The sequence below is a fragment of the Oculina patagonica genome, chromosome 6 (genome assembly GCF_052425735.1).
Source record: "Oculina patagonica isolate OP01 chromosome 6, crgOcupat, whole genome shotgun sequence".
Lineage (NCBI taxonomy): Eukaryota > Metazoa > Cnidaria > Anthozoa > Scleractinia > Oculinidae > Oculina > Oculina patagonica.
This window is the reverse complement of record NC_135763.1, coordinates 28,761,347-28,778,604: the sequence shown is the minus strand read 5'-3', so window position 1 is coordinate 28,778,604 and position 17,258 is coordinate 28,761,347. Positions and strand designations below refer to the sequence as shown.

The 17,258-nt window shown below is 38.7% G+C and overlaps 2 protein-coding genes across 2 annotated transcripts in view; one reads left to right on the top strand and one right to left on the bottom strand.

Moving 5' to 3' along the window:
- Positions 1–1,359: 1,359 nt before the first annotated feature.
- On the bottom strand, positions 1,360–13,357 carry LOC144658197 (AP-2 complex subunit mu-like). The gene is made up of 11 exons (XM_078518567.1): positions 13,125–13,357; positions 11,444–11,709; positions 10,717–10,799; positions 7,837–7,972; positions 6,736–6,886; positions 6,515–6,566; positions 6,254–6,330; positions 5,647–5,782; positions 4,934–5,031; positions 3,794–3,905; positions 1,360–3,013 (listed from the first exon to the last, which is right to left on the bottom strand). Exons 1-11 carry the CDS (start codon positions 13,196–13,198, stop codon positions 2,879–2,881), a joined length of 1,320 nt encoding a protein of 439 aa, XP_078374693.1. The 5' UTR covers positions 13,199–13,357; the 3' UTR covers positions 1,360–2,878.
- Positions 13,358–13,427: 70 nt separating this feature from the next.
- Positions 13,428–17,258, top strand: part of LOC144658389 (nephrocystin-4-like) — a 49,219-nt gene continuing 45,388 nt past the window's right edge. The window contains exons 1-4 of the mRNA XM_078518809.1: positions 13,428–13,697; positions 14,625–14,771; positions 15,285–15,351; positions 17,146–17,245. Of these exons, the coding sequence (XP_078374935.1) occupies positions 13,428–13,697; positions 14,625–14,771; positions 15,285–15,351; positions 17,146–17,245 (584 nt within the window). The remainder of the gene's footprint in view (positions 13,698–14,624; positions 14,772–15,284; positions 15,352–17,145; positions 17,246–17,258) is intronic.

Here is a 17,258-nt window from a genome sequence, read left to right as displayed (position 1 = left end):
AAATTAGGCACTTAAAACCGTTGCCACTTTCTTGAGTGCGATTAAAAACTGCGATTGTGCATCAAGCGTGATTGGCACGCTCACATTAGAAAACGGAAGGCTTTTTCTTTATCCGTCAGGGAGTAACTAAATCTATACATCAGTTCCCATTGAATTTAGCAAGCAATCGCGAATATAATCATATTATAAGAAATTATTTCGTACAAATAAATATATCAGCAAACTTTTTTTTAAATGGATGCGATTTTGTCTTAAAAGTGGGGTCCAGTTAAAGGCCAGTAACATTAGAAATATTTTTCTCCAGTGAAATCAAATTACATTATTAATGAATGACAGGCAAAAGTTTTCCCAACGTTTCATAGACATCGCGTTAAAGCCAAAAACGTTACACGACGCTAAGTTTGGCATGGACGAGTGCACCTGAAAAAACTACGGAGCCACCTTATGGACGTTCGCGCTAATTGTTTATGCGCATCCTTACTGCGCACGTAATTCATGTCGCAACGTCACGCCACGTCATGCACGAGCGCGCGCGCTGAGAAAACTTTCCAAACACGTATAGGGTTGGTAGCCGTTGCGTTAACTTCGCTTGCAGTTTCCTCTCTTAAACGGTCGGTGACCCCAACTTTTTTGGGGATATACCAACTTTACCGATAAATCTCTACTGATTGACAAAAAATGAGCGAATTTTCAATGTTGGAACTTTGTTATTTTTTCATTTTCTCCCCTCGCGCGCGACCAAATTAGCCACATTTTCCAGCCTCGAGTGTTCGCAAATCCAATTCTTTAAGGCAAGATTTTTCTTAAGGGACTTCAAAACCGAAATATATTTGTATAATAGACCCACTAAAATGAATTCAGACAAAGAAAGTTAGCCTACATCAATTATTAAAATATTTTGTCGCCCGAAGCCGCTGAGGTCATATCGAGTGACGAAGTGAAATTTATCCAAATACGCGCCCTCTTTCGCTTGTCGTATCTCGGAAACGAAGTCGGTGACCCCCAATTTTTTTTACATTTCTGATAAAAGTAACTAATAAACTAGCTCTGGTGAAATTTTAAGAAAAATTGCAATGTTGGAAGATTTTCGCGCGAACGTCCTTAAGAGTCATGCAGTGATACATTTGAACATCAGTTCGGTGGTTTTGTCGTTTTTTCCAGTAGTGTTTCTGTTCCTAGCAAGGGCGTTGAAATAGCAACACAGACTAAGTGAAATGAACGACAAAACTTGTGTTGAAATTACGACACTAATAAAGGTTTTGTTGTTGTTCTTAAGTGGAAATCTTATTTCAAACGTGAGGACGGTATGGTGTAGGTTTTGACTCTTTTCCCACGTATTAATGATGTCAACAAAGACGATTTAAAAGAAACCATTTCTTTATTAGGAACTCATTTAATCTCCTATTAGTATCTACATACATTGAATTACAATTTATATTCCATTCAATAAGCGTTTACATAAAGAATACTTTTGGCGCGAATTTAGCCGCAGCGAGACATAACGACGGGTACACGATATATACTTAGTAACTGATCTTTTTTTTTATTAAAATTGAATAGTTAACGCTGTGTTTTACCGAATACTGGGATGAAGAGGGCAGGTTTTCTCAATAAAAATCAGAAAATATCCCACAAACAAATACTACAGTTTTAATCTCACATAAGCAGACACCTTTCCTAAGTGGACACTTAGTCATGGTCCCAGCCACATATGAACACCACATTTTTTAACCTCGCATAAGCAGAAAGTTATCCTTAGCGGACATTTTTTGTCTTCTTACAAGACGTTCGACTGTAATTAGAAGTGATCACAGAATGCAGGGCCACTTTGGTCCACCTAATTTACACATGTCATGATGTTTACACAACAAGCCACAACACAACATCCGCTGAACATAAGCTTGTTCGTTGCAAAATCACTTAAATTGGGAAGCTGGCCCTTAAAGCTTAAAGGGGCTGTGTCACGAATTTTAGCCAAATTAAGGCATGGGAAAATGACCAAGTTTAGTGAAATATAAAAATAACCTCCTAAAACAGTGAAGGGACATTTCGATAGCACAGTAAATACAAAAGAAGGTACGGATGGCCAGAAATGACGAAGATTGAAACGGATTGCGATATGGGTTTTTGAAAAATGGTCCGGCGGAACAGTTTTCAAAGTTAATCTCGTTTGCTTGTAACTTTAAATTTTATCGCCCGGGAGACAAAGTTGGATACGATGAAGCTATGGCTTTGTCATTTAGATACATAGAAGTAATTCCTTTGCAAACAGTAGGATTCATAGCGAGTATTTGGCAAAACTAAAAAAAATAAACTTTAATCAGCCGCGACACGGTCCCTTTAACATTGTCAGGGCAAAACGTTACAGTCAAAACTCCGCTCTAATACAGGCACCAAAGGGACAAGGGCAACCATATTATGGAGGTTTCAGGTAGAGTTTATATGAAACCTTGTTTCTTTTGGACCAAGTGAACAGTCAGGGTTCGTACTCTTTAGAAATTCCATGCCTTTTATGACCTTTTCAATGTTTTTTATGTCCTAGAGTATACCATTTTTCTTGGAAATTTTTTAAAAAAATGGTCTTGATTTGAGGTACATTTTTACCCTCTTCTTCACAAAAAGATAACCTGCCTGCAGTGTAACTAATTTATTTTGTACAATCAATACCATTTTCCATGACTTTCCATGACCTACGTTTAAATTCTACGACTTTCTTGGCCTGGAAAATGAAATTCTAAAATTCCATGCCTTTCCAGGTTTATCATAACCTGTACGAACCTTGAAAGTCCCTAATTAGGAGGTGTCTGAAAGGAGAGGTTTCGACTGTATCAAAATGGATAGCATATGAATGGAATTATATAATTAGATTAATGAAGCTTCAGCATCTCGTCTCGTACAGTCCCGATCTTGATATGTAGCGTACCCATTTGATGGTATCATGGTCACTGTAGTTCAGTTTAGGCTCAAACACCTTCAGGTAACGAACCTTCAATCCAGAACATGCAAATGGAACCTAAAAACAAAAAACAACAACTTGTAAAGGCCCGTTTACACAGGCAATTCTTGTCGCGCCGAAGTTGCATAAAGTTTCGAACATGTTCGAAACTCCTGCGATATCGTGGCGATTTTATCGCCGCTAGTTTTTCATGCGTGCAAACTTGCGGTGATTTCATGGCGATTTTATAGCCGTGATATCGTTTCGACTTCATGCAACTTCAGCACAACAAAAATCGCCTGTGTAAATGGGCCTTAAGAGCTGTGCACACACGCTTTTTGCTGCGAGTTATTACAGATTTTTACCGGTATATGCAGGTACGGTAGTGATGAAGCACTTTTAAACTTTGCAATGTGAAACTTGGTAAAACTACGTTTTAAACAATGTTGTTTTATTTATGTTGAATTCCTTTTTTTTAACGTAATGTAATAGTACTTGTATAGCGCATTTCCCAAAGCTCAATACACTTCACAGTTAGAGTCACGGGACGAGATTGAACATAAGCATATTTAAAACAAATTTCAGTTTTCACCTCTTAAACTCATCAGGCATTTTGAGTAGTTATATAGGAAAATCAGTTCTTTTGCCTCCAAAAGTTGGTCATTGATGACAATAACGACGTTTTCAGATTAGATTTTTTTTGAGAAATTTAGAATTTCCCTGAACAGGTACTAAATTTCTTGACCTTAAAAAATATTTTCCTTTGACCTTTCCTGACCTGCTGCAATCTGCTTTATGTTAGTATGGAAGCCATAACTCCCTATAAGTCATATAACTGTTGCCATTGACTGACATTACCTCAAAGTTGAGTGATATGGGAGGCCTGGCCCATTTCTTGTTCTCTTTAGTTGCCATTAGGTCGATCTCGGCACTGATCTGAGACTCTTTCATACCGCCCATTCTTTTTATCCTGTAACAAAGAGGCACAAACATCTTCAGGAACAGAGTCCAGTAGTAATAAATGTTGTCACACTGATACCATGAAAACAAACTTGCAGGAAGTTAAAGTCAAAACGCTTATTCTTTATGGCACATTTAAGCATTCCCAACACAATGTTCCAGTATTGACTGGCAATTTGACTGAGCAACTTGCAAACTTGCAGCCATGTTTCAAAAATTCAATTTTGCTCTGCAAATTTGTGTTTATTTTTTTCAATTTTGAAGCACAGTTCCCATTGGCTATTTGAACTCGACCTGTTTGATTACTTTCTACCATTTTGACACAGAAGTGGTACTGTGAAAAACCAAGTAGTAAAGTCTGCTTCGAGCCTAGTGGCCCATACAGGCCGGAGCTTATCCCAGTTTCCGTAGCATTAAGCGAATAGGAGTATTGCTACTCCCCCCTGGATGGGATGCTAGTCCATCGCAGGGTTACCCCCCAGCAGTAAATTTGCCGGTACCCATTTGTACACCTGGGTGGAGAGAGGCACTATGAGAGTAAAGTGTCTTGCCCAAGAACACAACGCAGCGGCCCGGCCAGGCCGCGAACCCGGGCCATTCGACTCGGAGGCGAGCGCGCTAACCATTAGTCCACCGCGCCTCCCACAGTGAAAAACCAAGAGCGGGGCAATAATACTACCTACCGGTAATATTAATAGAACTGATACAGTTTAGCAGGAGACCATGGTAAAAGTCAAACTACATACATGCACAAATTCAAGATGTCAGAAAAACAGCAACAGCATATGACAATGTTACAATAACATTGGATATGCAACCCTCCAAGTCTATTTTTTTCCTTAGTGGCCATTTGGCCACTGACTGCTCAGGTTTGGTCGCCAGTGAAAAATTAATTCTTAGTCGCTCAATTAAGCTCACGCTTTCAATCCTTTTTCTCAATTTTAGTCACCAGGCTGGCGACTCTGGTTCCAATTCAGTCGCCATGGCGACTAAAATGGTCTTAACTTGGAGGGTTGATATGGATGAGTGTTCACTTACTTCCACAGGATTGCATTTTCACTGGCCTTGTACTTTGCTTTTCCCTTCATACATACAACTTGAACACCCGCTGTTGTGGGTGGGGTGGGAATCTTCACCTGTCAATCAAATAGCGGGATCTTACCGTGTGAACAAACAAACAAAAAAAGTTCCATCTGGCCTAATCTGTGGACCCAAGGAGAAAATACATGGCCAACTGGTCATGTTAAGGTTTGCATAAAAGCAAAGCTCCCAGCAGCTTAAAAGGGCTGCAGAGCAGAGCCCCATACCCATAGAAAATTAACAGAGCCATGCTTTTGGTTTTTCATGGTTTCCATGGTTCACGGGTGAGCGACGTACATACGTCGCCCCAACATGGCGGCCATACTCCCGAAATAGGTTAAGGTTAGGTTAATTTCACCTTACATCTTTGATATTCGACATCCATGTTATGGTCAATGACAGCTGTCAAAACAAGGTATCCCCTCACCAGTTTCACATGACCATATTGCAGGCTCAGATTTAGAACTCATAGAGGTCAAATGGTTTTTTTGAAGTTTACCGCTGGCCAAGTAATGGTTTGCATTGGATCGCGGGCTCAAGTGCCAGTCAGTAAATTCGGATTTACAAAATTAAGGGCAAAGTAAATAACCAGGGAGCCTCGCATTTAAAATTAACTTAATCTATTTAATAATGGCCTTGTTAACTCGTTTTCTGGACTGTGATATTCTTACCTCTATTTTCTGACCCAATATTGACTGTTTGAAGTTAGACTTGATTACTACTTTTACTTCCATCCGTGACCTTCCTACTTCCCTCACCAACGGAATAACTCTAAATGGAAGACTAATGTCTTTTGTAGTGCGGTACCTGATGGAAAAAATGCAAAACAAAAGTTAGTAGGACCTCTTTGGTAGTGTAGTGAATGGTTTGTGTCTGACTTGAGATCTAGCAGTTGATAGTTAAAGTCTAGCCAGGGTCATGGTATTTTGTTCTTGGGCAAGACCATTCTCATCCTAAGAGGCTACAATCCTTATAGTCAACACCATAATTCATGACTGATGGCCTTCTAGCTCCAAAGACTGTGAATCGTAGACTGGCGGTCTTTTTGCACAGACCCAGGGTTAATTCTACCCAAATCACACTAACTGACAATCAGATGAGTTGAGCACTTGCACATGCTCAAAAAATTGTAACCAACCAGAGGTTGTAATTCTTGGTGCAGATTGAAGTGATTGTGGCCTGCGAGGACGAGAATGGAGCAGGACTCTTTACTCTTCACATGATTCTTGCACAACATTTGGAAAAGATTTGATATTCAGTGGAATTAAATGCCCTTACCTCATAAGCTCAAACTCTCCATCAGGTGGTATAAAACTAATTGCACGCTCCGTCTCAAATTTACTGAGCTTCACACACTGCAAACAGATAAGAAAAGTTTTGAGAATCGGTCCATCCTTACCAACAAGGAATTACACATGCAAACAAAGAATTGAGAAGATCAATACAAGACACATGGCTTCTCTTTACCATTTACAGTTCATTTCACAAAAGTTAAAGCAAAAAGTTACAAGAGCATAAAATATGTGACAATTTACGAACCTGGTGGAATGTGCAGTCATCAATTGCAATTCCTGACTTGCTTGTTGTATTTCTGAAAGAAAAAACAAAGAAAAGTATTACGAGAATGCTGACCTTGTCTTTACAGTTCCCTGTGCAAATGACAGTAACAGTTCTAATAAGGGCAAATATCTGTTACTGTGTAATTATCTTTTTTTCAGTGACAAAAATTCCTGCAATAACTGTAGTTTAACAATACTAACTTCTTTTGTGGGTCAAGAGACGGATCTGAAGTTCCACTTTTCTGTTTCTCAACCACCAGTTTGTCATTCATACCAAATTTACATTCTGGCATTCCAGACAGGAAACTCTTCATCACAACCCGACCTGATACATGGGCACTTAGAACTTGACCTTGAAAACAAACAGCCATCTATGCATTAGAACTCAATCGAACAAATTGCCCCGTTCCTTCTATAATTTTAAAAACGTATTACGACAAGCCTCTACCAAACTTTATTTTGGAGCAATGTGTTACAAATCTTTGCAAAAACTTGTGGTATACACAAATGTTTCATCAAATGGGTAGATTTAACTGTCAGAGCTCATCAAGGAAGATCAGGGTTTTCAAAACAAGCTGGTGACTGCAGGAGTTCTGACGGCTATTTGATAATATGTTACGTCCAGTTACATGTAGTCTGGTCATAGCAATCAGCTTGCGACAAACAAGTCACAGCCCCCTACTCTTCCAGCTGCTGATGCCTACTTTGAAACATTTTGAAACCCTCTGGGAGATACCTGAGGGCATACTCTTCTAGGTAAATGTTAAGTCTGCTTCGAGCCTAGTGGCCCATACAGGCCGGAGCTTATCCCGGTTTCCGTAGCATTAAGCGACTAGGAGTATTGCTAATCCCCCCTGGATGGGATGCTAGTTCATCGCAGGGTTAACCCCCAGCCAGTACCCATTTATACAACTGGGTGGAGAGAGGCACTGTGAGAGTAAAGTGTCTTGCCCAAGAACACAACGCAGCACCCCAACCAGCCCTTGAACCCGGGCCATTCGACTCAGAGGCGAGCGTGCTAACCATTATGCCACTGCCCCTCCCATACTCTTCTAGAGAATGTTGAAATTTTACATTTTATGGTAAGCACTAAAACCTTGAACAGATAAGCTGCTTCAAGTTCATGGCAGAGTATATCAGCAACCGTAGTAAAGGCATTCATTCCAACGTGTGGTCCTTTAGCAAAGTTGTCATCATTTACTGCCATCCACAAGCAGCATACAGAAATTGTCATAAATTCCCCAAACTGATACTATAACAAATGTATGAAGTTTAGTGAGGAGAATTTGTATGTTGAGAAACCTTGTGGTGACATGAGCAGGTTAACAGACTCCAGTACATCAAGAAACAGTTCATTTCTCCTGTACTTGATTCCTTCTCTTCTCCAACCAATCTGTCCTGTCACTTGGCTAGTGATCTGTGCTTGCTCTTCTCGAGTCTAAAACAAACAAATAAATCAACTAATCAACAAACAAACAAAGAATTTATTACACACACTTTCCACAACAGACATGTCAACTTAAGTTGAACAGAAATGTTAAGTGTATGCTTCAAACTTAGCCCTTCTAAAAATTCAGTCAGAGAATTAGCCTAATTAAACAAATCAAGCCATGACAATCTAAGAATATATCATACATTGTGGCATTATTATGTTATGGTTCTATTTACCCTTGGTACAATCTGGTACTATCCTTTGTTCTATATTCATTATCATATATTACATACACTGAACTAAGGAACATACCAAATTGTACCAAGCAGGATGCAAGGAAATTGAAATTTCCAGCTTGCCCTTTTGGCAAGCTGTAGCCAGGAGGTACTAGCTCGAAAGTCACATTTACTAGCCCAAAAATTCTCATAAGTACGATGCTTGTAATGCTTGAGCCCACTGATGATTGAGCCTACTACTAGCCCGACTGCAAAATCCACTAGCCCCACACAAAAAGACACTAACTTCTTTGTATAATAATAATAGTAATAATAATAATAATAATAATAATAATAATAATAATAATAATAATAATAATAATAATAATAATAATAATAATAATAATAATAATCAACTTTATTTATAGAGGGTAAACGCATAACAGTAAAAAACTGACAAACCAGTGGCCCTCTAATATAAAATACAATCAAGAACTAAAAATAATGCTAGAAATCTAACAATCTAAAATTACAAAATTTAGTTAAAAATACACTATAATATAAAAACTAGGTAAAAATTACTCTAAAATGACGAAATTGATATAAAAGAAATATCGTAAAAACCCGCAGATAAGCCGCACCTTTTTTCCAAAAATTTTCGCTCGAAAGCGGGGGTGCGGCTTATCTGCGGGAACATTCAGAAAATGTGCCGTAAATTTTCGTGAACTGATGCTAATTTATGGAAAATTATGTAAATTAATAAAACATAAAACTACAAGAGAGTACCGGTCATTGCTTTTGCAAGTTTGACAGCTCCTATACTGTTTGCAGTGTCGACAATGGCCTATAACTTTAACAGTAATATTTGATACTTTACGAGCGAGAAAATACCACGAGTATTCACGAGTAAGATGGCCAATTGTTTCTTTCTCATTTTGCACTTTGATAGAAAATTTGTCGAACTGATTACGAAACTCTCTTCATGCAACGAGTTTATATCCAATAGATGGCTCCCAAATCTCTTTAATTTGTCGATATGATAGCCACGAAACCCGAACGCCTCCATCGCCATCTTGTTTTGCTTTACGTTCTCGCCCTAGTCGGCCGCCCTAGTCCCATATTTCGCGTCCGATCAAATGCCTGGTTACTAAGCTACGAACGTTCGGCAAACGCAAGTTCTTGTTGTTGTGACACAAAAATCTACGGAAAAACTGCGTTGAATGAAGAAATACCTGTCAACATATACCAGAAAAAGATCAACCATATGTCAAAGTTGGTTTTCATTATATTAAAGTGCTCAAATTGTGGGAAGACTGAAGTTTTTCTGTTTCAATGTTCATTGAGTTTACGTTCGATGAAGAAGACTTCCTAAAGACTCAACTTTGGATTTTTGACTCGACTTTGGATTTTCTTTGATTTACTTTCAAAAAACTTTTTTTCCAACATTTGAGTTGTTAAACTCAGGGTGCGGCTTATCTGCGGGTGCGGCTTATCCGCGGGTGTTTACGGTAACTAAAAAGTAAAATGATCTAAATGTTTGTATGTATCTTTTAAAAATTCAAACGTAGCCTTCTTAAAACTTACTAAACTAGGCTTGTTCCTTATGATGCTGGGTATAGTATTCCAGAGGCGTGTAGTCGATACTGTGAAAGACCTTCCGCCTTCTGACTCCCGTTTGAATCGGGGGCAGACAAGGTTTAGTAGTCCATGTCTGCTCGATCTTTCATTACATTACATTCTTTGCATGCTGCCAAGAATGTAAAATTGAACCACAACATATTTATGCAAACCATGTAATGACTGGTCTATTGAGGTTTGTTTTCCTGAGAATAAAGAAGCCTAGGGGAACATCAAGATTTTTAGAAAACAGAACAAAAGAAACACAGCACTAAACGCATTGGACAGTCCAGTGTCTCAGCAACCGTAGTAAGGACAGTCATACCAATGTTTGGTCCTTCCTGCATAGTTGTCATCATCAACATACTGCCATCCTTGAAAAGAAGCCAGGACTCGAGACTAACTTTTTTGCTAACTAGCCATGTGGGTGGTGAAAGCTTTGATTTCACTAGCCAAAACTGATTTTCTACCAGCTACAATTTTTAAGCATAGTTCTTCTTTTAAAGGGGGGGGGGGGGGGGGAGGTGAAAACAATGTCCAATAATGTTTAAACCTTTAACCGTAAAATGTTCCTTAAATCTTCACGTTTTATTCCTTAAAAAATTGGGCTTTGCTCTTCACTATAAAAATTGTACATGTACATGCGTTTTTGTCAACAAGAATTTTGCTTAAAGGTTCACATTCTATAATTTCAACAGTTTACTTACAAGTAAGTTATTCTCTGAGAGACGATTTTAATAAATGCGGTGTCTTGCCACTAATGCCTGATTTTTTCACTAGCCATTTGGGCTAGTGAAAGGCCAAAACCTACTAGCCAAAACTGCATTTTTACTAGCCTTTGGCTAGTTGGCTACCGTTAGTCTCGAGCCCTGGAAGCTTAGTTAGTTTGTTTTTTAAAGGAAAACAAAATTGTATTACCTGTGTCTTGATTCCTTGCTGAGTGATAAATGTTTTCAAAATGGCAGTATCAGTCTTCTGGGGGTAGCCATAATCAGCAATCTCTGTATTCCACAAAAAAGGAGAAAAAGTAAATATCTCATAAACAAGGTCAACTGTTGTGGTCAATGGACTGCAACGAGGTTGTAAAGTTGAGATCACCACTTTACATGGCTGCAAATAACAGTTGGTCATCAGACATTGGCCGACCAAAATTTGCTAATGTCTGACAAAATCACAAGTGTGGTTGGACATGATGTCCGATCAATAAATATCTGTCTGACCACAATTTTGTTTTGTCCGACCAAGATGGCGTCTTAGTAGGACATGTGTCCTTTCAAGTGAAAAAAATTATTTGCAGCCCTGCTATAGATACAAAGCAAAATAAAATTACCATAATTTAGAGAGTTCTTCATTCTAGCATTGTAGCGTGCCTTTTGAACATGCAGCTCTCACGTGTGGCTTCTCTGGGGTAGTTACGTGCTTGTCTTAGCTAACTTTATGATTTAGTCAACAGATGGCTTGCCTGAACCTTTGCTCATTGGGTAAGTGGGCAAGAAAAGTTACTTGCCAGCAGAAAAATCTACTTTCCTCGGACAATCAGACAGGACTTTTTTTCAAGCCATGATCTCATTGACAAAATAACTGTACTCATTTTGAAGTGAAATTGTTACCACTTCAGATTCTAATGTATAAACATCAAACTAACCATCAAGGAGCTCGTAAATGAGGACAAAGTTGTTCTTGATTCCTTCTTCAGTGACTTTTCCAAAGTAAGAAATCATAATCTCCACTGTGCGATTGAGGAACTCAAAGACCATGGCGGCATTAACATTCTGCCTGGTAACAGCAGCCAGCCAAACATTTCCTTGCCGTATGTGGAAGAAGCTTGTTCTAGCAATGTTTGTGACTGGTGACCGCACTTGGCCTCTTGCATGAATGACATTCACACGAAAAGCATCCACTGCATTTCGGCTGAAGATGAACGCAACAAAAATACATTAGGTTGACAAAAGCGGTGAATAATTTATGGCAGAACCAATTTCTTGTTAAGAATAACCAACTACTACTCCAAAAATAAACCAGTACTTTGTCCCCCAAATGAACAAATCACACCACTGCTTGATGAAGTTTCTGACAGGCATTTAAACTCCACAGTGGAAATTAACACTGACTATACATTACCCCATGCTTATGACTTTTTACATTCCTCACAGCAATTTTCTGCCAAGTGTACCTACTACTGCAACTGGCAGGGGTTTCAATAGAAGCTGGTTACCGGCGGTTTATTGCCAGCTCTAGGGCCTCTTTCAGCTGGGCCTGTCGGTTGGATTTCATTTATAAAACATGCATCTAAAAAAATTAATTCCTTGTCCAAAAATCCTGTTCTGTGGTCAATAAAAATGATTATGACCACCAATGTTTTTGATGCCCAGAATGCTGGAAATTGTATTTCCAAGCTTTTAGATGTCAAATTTTTATGAGAGAACGTGCCTCCACACCCCCTATGAAAAAGGGGCCTTACAGCTTATGGTCACAGCTGCCTATTCTATTAGCTGAAGCTGCTTGTAAAAAATGTTGTTGCAACCCCTGCAACTGTGAAGTTTACCAGAGATCTGATCAGTATGAAGTGAGGCCTTCCAAGGGGTTTTGGCGACCAGCGGCATCGCTCCAAAATAGTTAAAAATGTAGGGACAATCTTGTTCCAGAGCACCGACAGCCGACAGAAACTAGCACTGAAAGGGTGTATATTTGCGACAGCGTCAACGTTTCCCTCACGAAATAGGCGACAGGTGGGTTGGAAATGAGCGACATCATAGACCCCCTTGGAAGGCCTCTGAAGTGCTATCAAAATCACACTGATCTTTAATAAGTCTAAACTTGGCAACCAAACTAGGTGGCAAATGGGGAAAAATTCTCTTAGTGTTCATGCAATAGGCAGTGATCAAATTTGCTTGATTTTCAATGGCAGTCAAATTCCCAGCAGGTGTATGAACTCGTCCAGTCACTGGCTTAATGGTTGCATTTTGTAAAGTTTCGTTCTATTCTAAACTGATGTTTGAGTGTTGGTAGGATTGAAGGAAACTTTTTTTTATAAGGTTAAGTATGGTGCTATATACTGAATCTTGCCCAGATGGCGTTTAAAACATCTCAAAGAATTTCACGACAAGGTAAACCCCCGCTCAACTAGCTAGCAGGAGCGAAGCTTTCAAGTGCCGGGCAAGTGATAGAAAGTTCACAACAAAAATGTACAGTACAGAACGATTTCATTATTTGCGGAGAGCAAGCTTCTTGAACTTCTAACTGAACAAGATTAAACTATACTACGGCAGCCAATGGGTAAGGATCAGATTTTGTTAAATCAAAGTTACAAAACTGGTACAGCTTACCCAATATCATCACGGTAAACTCGTGAAATTAACACCTCTCCTTTGTGATTGTAAATGAAGAAACCGCCTATCATCTTGAATAAAACGGTCTAGCTGCAAAAGACAAATCCTCAGAAACAAAACTTATCTTTCCAGGAACAGGAGGGCAAACTTTCAACGGGTTTTGGCGAGAAACAACGTGAAAAATTCAGCAAATCTTTCGGAAACTTCGCTTGCTCTCAGTCCGCCATTTTCTCCAAGATGAGAAGACACCCAACTCTCGCGGGCTGATTCACCATATTAGGAAAATCTCACCATTTTTGGATGAAACAACTGGATCCCAGTCTCCACATTTTTTCCGGTTTCCACGCGGTTCATTTGCAAGCGAGGTCGCAGAGTGTGAATTTCAAATTGGCGCCATGGTTTGTTATGGCGGACGAGGACCATGAGGAAAATTGGCCAGAATTCTTCGAAAATAATCGTCTTATTCCAGTCCACCCAAGCAGGAGGAAGTCAGCATCGCAAACAAAGCCTAACGCTCCATTCCGTCTTTTATTCAAGTCTGTGATCGGAGTCCCTTTACCGCAAGCATTTGTAAGTTGGTTGTCCTAGCCATAGCTAAAGAAGCTTATTTAATTTTTTTGGTCAGTAAGTTATTTACATGTATGCCCCATTTTGTCTACTTGGTATATAAAATTAAAGTTGATGCATGGATGATTGTGCTAAGTTTTTAAGAAAATGGTCATCAGCATCATTTCATTCAACATCATGATGTATTTTGTTATTGGTTTGAAAATTTATAACTAGTTTGATTTTGTTTGCATTTGCTTTATATGATGATTATGAATACAAGACACCAGAAAATGCAAATCAAACTGGTCTGAAATTTTTTAACCAACAACAAACTTATAACTTAATCACTTGCAATAAATGAGCGAACTATCTGCTATAGTGGGGTGGGGTAATCAGCTGTAGTGGGGTAGGGTGGGGATCAATACAAATAACTGAACCAAAGGTGCTAAAGAAGTTGTCTTTAAAACCATCAAACCTACAACTCCTTGGCTAAATGAGAATGAGAGTCATCAAGACTTATAGTTGTGATATAGGGATATTGCCAGCTATGCGAGTGGTGCTCTTTAAAATGTTTAGCTGGTGTCCATTGGGCTGCCACAAATGAGGAAATGGTCAGGGAAATAAAATTATTGAACTTCCGGGAATTTTATTTTGAGTAAGAGAAAATCGATGTTTGGAAGAAATGTCAGGGAAACTTGAAGTTATAACACCGCTAATTTAACGCACTCAAGCTGGAAGGAAAAGTTCAGGTCAATGTAATCTCAGTTATGTTTTTTTTAAGACTGGAGGCTGCTGCTATTGTCTGATGTTTTGTATTTATTTGGTCAGGGAAATATAAATTTTTGTCAGGGAAAAGTCAAAGAATTTTAAAAACTGATGTCTGTGGCAACCATGATTATTTATTTGATGATGAAGTTGTAAACGTTTGATTACCATGTATTTTCATAGGATGCCAACTCCCAGGATGTAGAATTCCAATTGCGATTAACACTGTATGATGCTGCTAATAAATGCTTTTTTGGAAGCACGTGGCTAGGGCCATATTTTCCCAGCAGTGGAAAAGAAAATGGCAGACACAAGGTTGTTTGTGACGAGGTATGTAAGAAAACTATATTTGATTTTGAGCCTGGTGTGCCAAGCTAATTCCGGCAGTAGTTGGACAATGTTTTCTTCTAAAATAAACAAAGAAGCGTTGTCAAGTCAAATTACCATGACAGGAAAGAAATGCCTGAAGTCCCCAGTGGAAACTCAGAAATCTTATTTTCCGAATAATTTTCTTCATTCATTTTACTTTTTCCTTGTTACAGTTCATGCTTCTTTAATTTGAATAGCCAATGTGTCGTTCCTTGTCGCATGGCTTTTCTCTCTAGCCTGATCTTTCTTTGTAATACATGTAATTGTATTCTGTATTAAATGTATGCTTATTGTCTTGTGTCTTGACTCTGCTTTACTCAAGATTGAATCTTTTGGAATATCTTGATCAGAGATGATCTGTGCATGGAAATAAAATTTAAAACAAAATGCAGTTAATTCATTTAAAATACAGTTATATGCTACTGTGTATAGAGAAATATGGCGATAACTGTTTTTTTTTTCCATTAAAAACAGGCTGTTTATTTCTACTCGTCCTTGCATGACATCACATGTGTTGGGGTAGTTGAAGTTATAGGGGAAGGTAAGGAAGTCACTCAGTTTGTAATAAAAGATTTGCTTTGATTTTTCGCGCCTTAAGTGCGGTGCTTATTCGAGGGCGGCGCTTGTTTGAGGGCGGCACTTATTTAAAATTTGGATGCCACAAAGAATCTTATCTTTTACAGTTATTGAAAAGAGCGTCTTTTGATTGTCAGTATTTGTCTCTTGCTGAGACAGAAGTGGCGCTAGCTGTCGTGGCAAGGTTTGCGGCCTTCACAACATTTACAGAACTATGTATTGTAAGAGTGTTGAATAGAAAAACTAATGGGAGAGCGATGAAACAATCACTCATAACTGTAAAACATCGCTTTTGATGCAAAGAAATGTTCAAGCTTGTTTTAGAGTTGCTTTGTATGGCCGTTGTAAGTTAAACAAAATTCTTAAAATAGGCACCGCATTGGGACTGCGGCGCTTATTAACTTTTTAACCCCAAATGCGGTGCTTATTCGAGTAAATACGGTACATCTACATTTAAGCCTTGTTCACGCATGTGACGCAAAGCAAAGCGACGTTCAGATGTACAACGCAATTACAGGAAACATAAGAAGTCTCTGATTTTTTGCAGTAACCTTCTGAGAGTTGTGTTTCACAATTTGAAATTAACAATTTGGTTACCATGGTGACATACTAGGTTCCAGATCCCCTGGATGCTAAAAGCTTTTCTGGCAGATTCTAGCATTCTTTTTTGATATTTGCCAATAATGCTTTACATGGGTGATTTGGTAAGCATATGAAAGAATTTGGCAGTCGTCTTGGCTGGGTTACATTTTTCCGAACTAAAAAAAATAAAATATTAAAAATAAATTGCAGGGGACTGGAAAAGAGTGGGTTGCCATGGTAACGTAATTTTATTCCAACTGAAAGTGTGTTTTCTGTAGAACTATTAGTCTGCCGAGTTTCATTGGTCTCTGCAAAAAAAATGACTGAGATAATTCAATTTTTGTACTTAACATAAAATTGGGTTGAGTAGATGACGTCATCAGTCTCCTAATTTGCATATTTTGCGATTTTTTTAAGCTTGAATATCTCCGGAACTAATATAGATATTTGAAAACAGAAAACGCCACTTTGAATCTTTCGTTAAAATCTCCATAAAACGACTAAAATATCAAGAGGTGAAAATTTGATCACAGTAGCACTTGAAGTCTTTTTACCCAATAAATGGCGGACAAGTCACTTTTAACTTGCTTGCGCTGGCACTTGCGTTAAATCTGTCTCACACGTGTGACACAAACGCAAATGCAAGGAAACACATGTGTGAACCCATGTGTGATTGGTAGACTGATTATTTAAGTTAAGATTTATTGTACTAATTAATTATTTAAATTTTTAAATATATGAAGAAGCGTTCTCAAGTCGAATACTAGGAAAAAAGATTTCCAGAATATCGGTTGGACGCTCTAACCACTGAGCTATGGGAGACTCGTGGTGAGTGAGGTCATATACTGAGTTCTTATGTGTGACACATGTCCTGCTAACTGCAAGGCTCAATATGTCGAAATGATAAATGTGAATTTCGACATATTGAGCCTGCAGTTGGCAGGACATGTGTCTCACATAAGAACCCAGTATATGACCTCACTCACCACGAGTCTCCCATAGCTCAGTGGTTAGAGCGTCCAACCGGTATGCTGGAAGGTCATGGGTTCGACTCCCGTTGGGGGAACTCGGAAAATCTTTTTCCGAGTATTCGACTTGAGAACGCTTCTTCATTTATTTTCACTTTATCCAAGTCACCATTCCACTTTACATTTATTTAAATTTTTGTTAATAACAGTGAATGGTCAGAGTATTGGATGTGGCTGGACTCTAATAAGAATTTTCGACAGAGTCTCTGAATTATATGAAACAACTACACGAGAACCTGCACCAAAAAGGTATGTTATACTG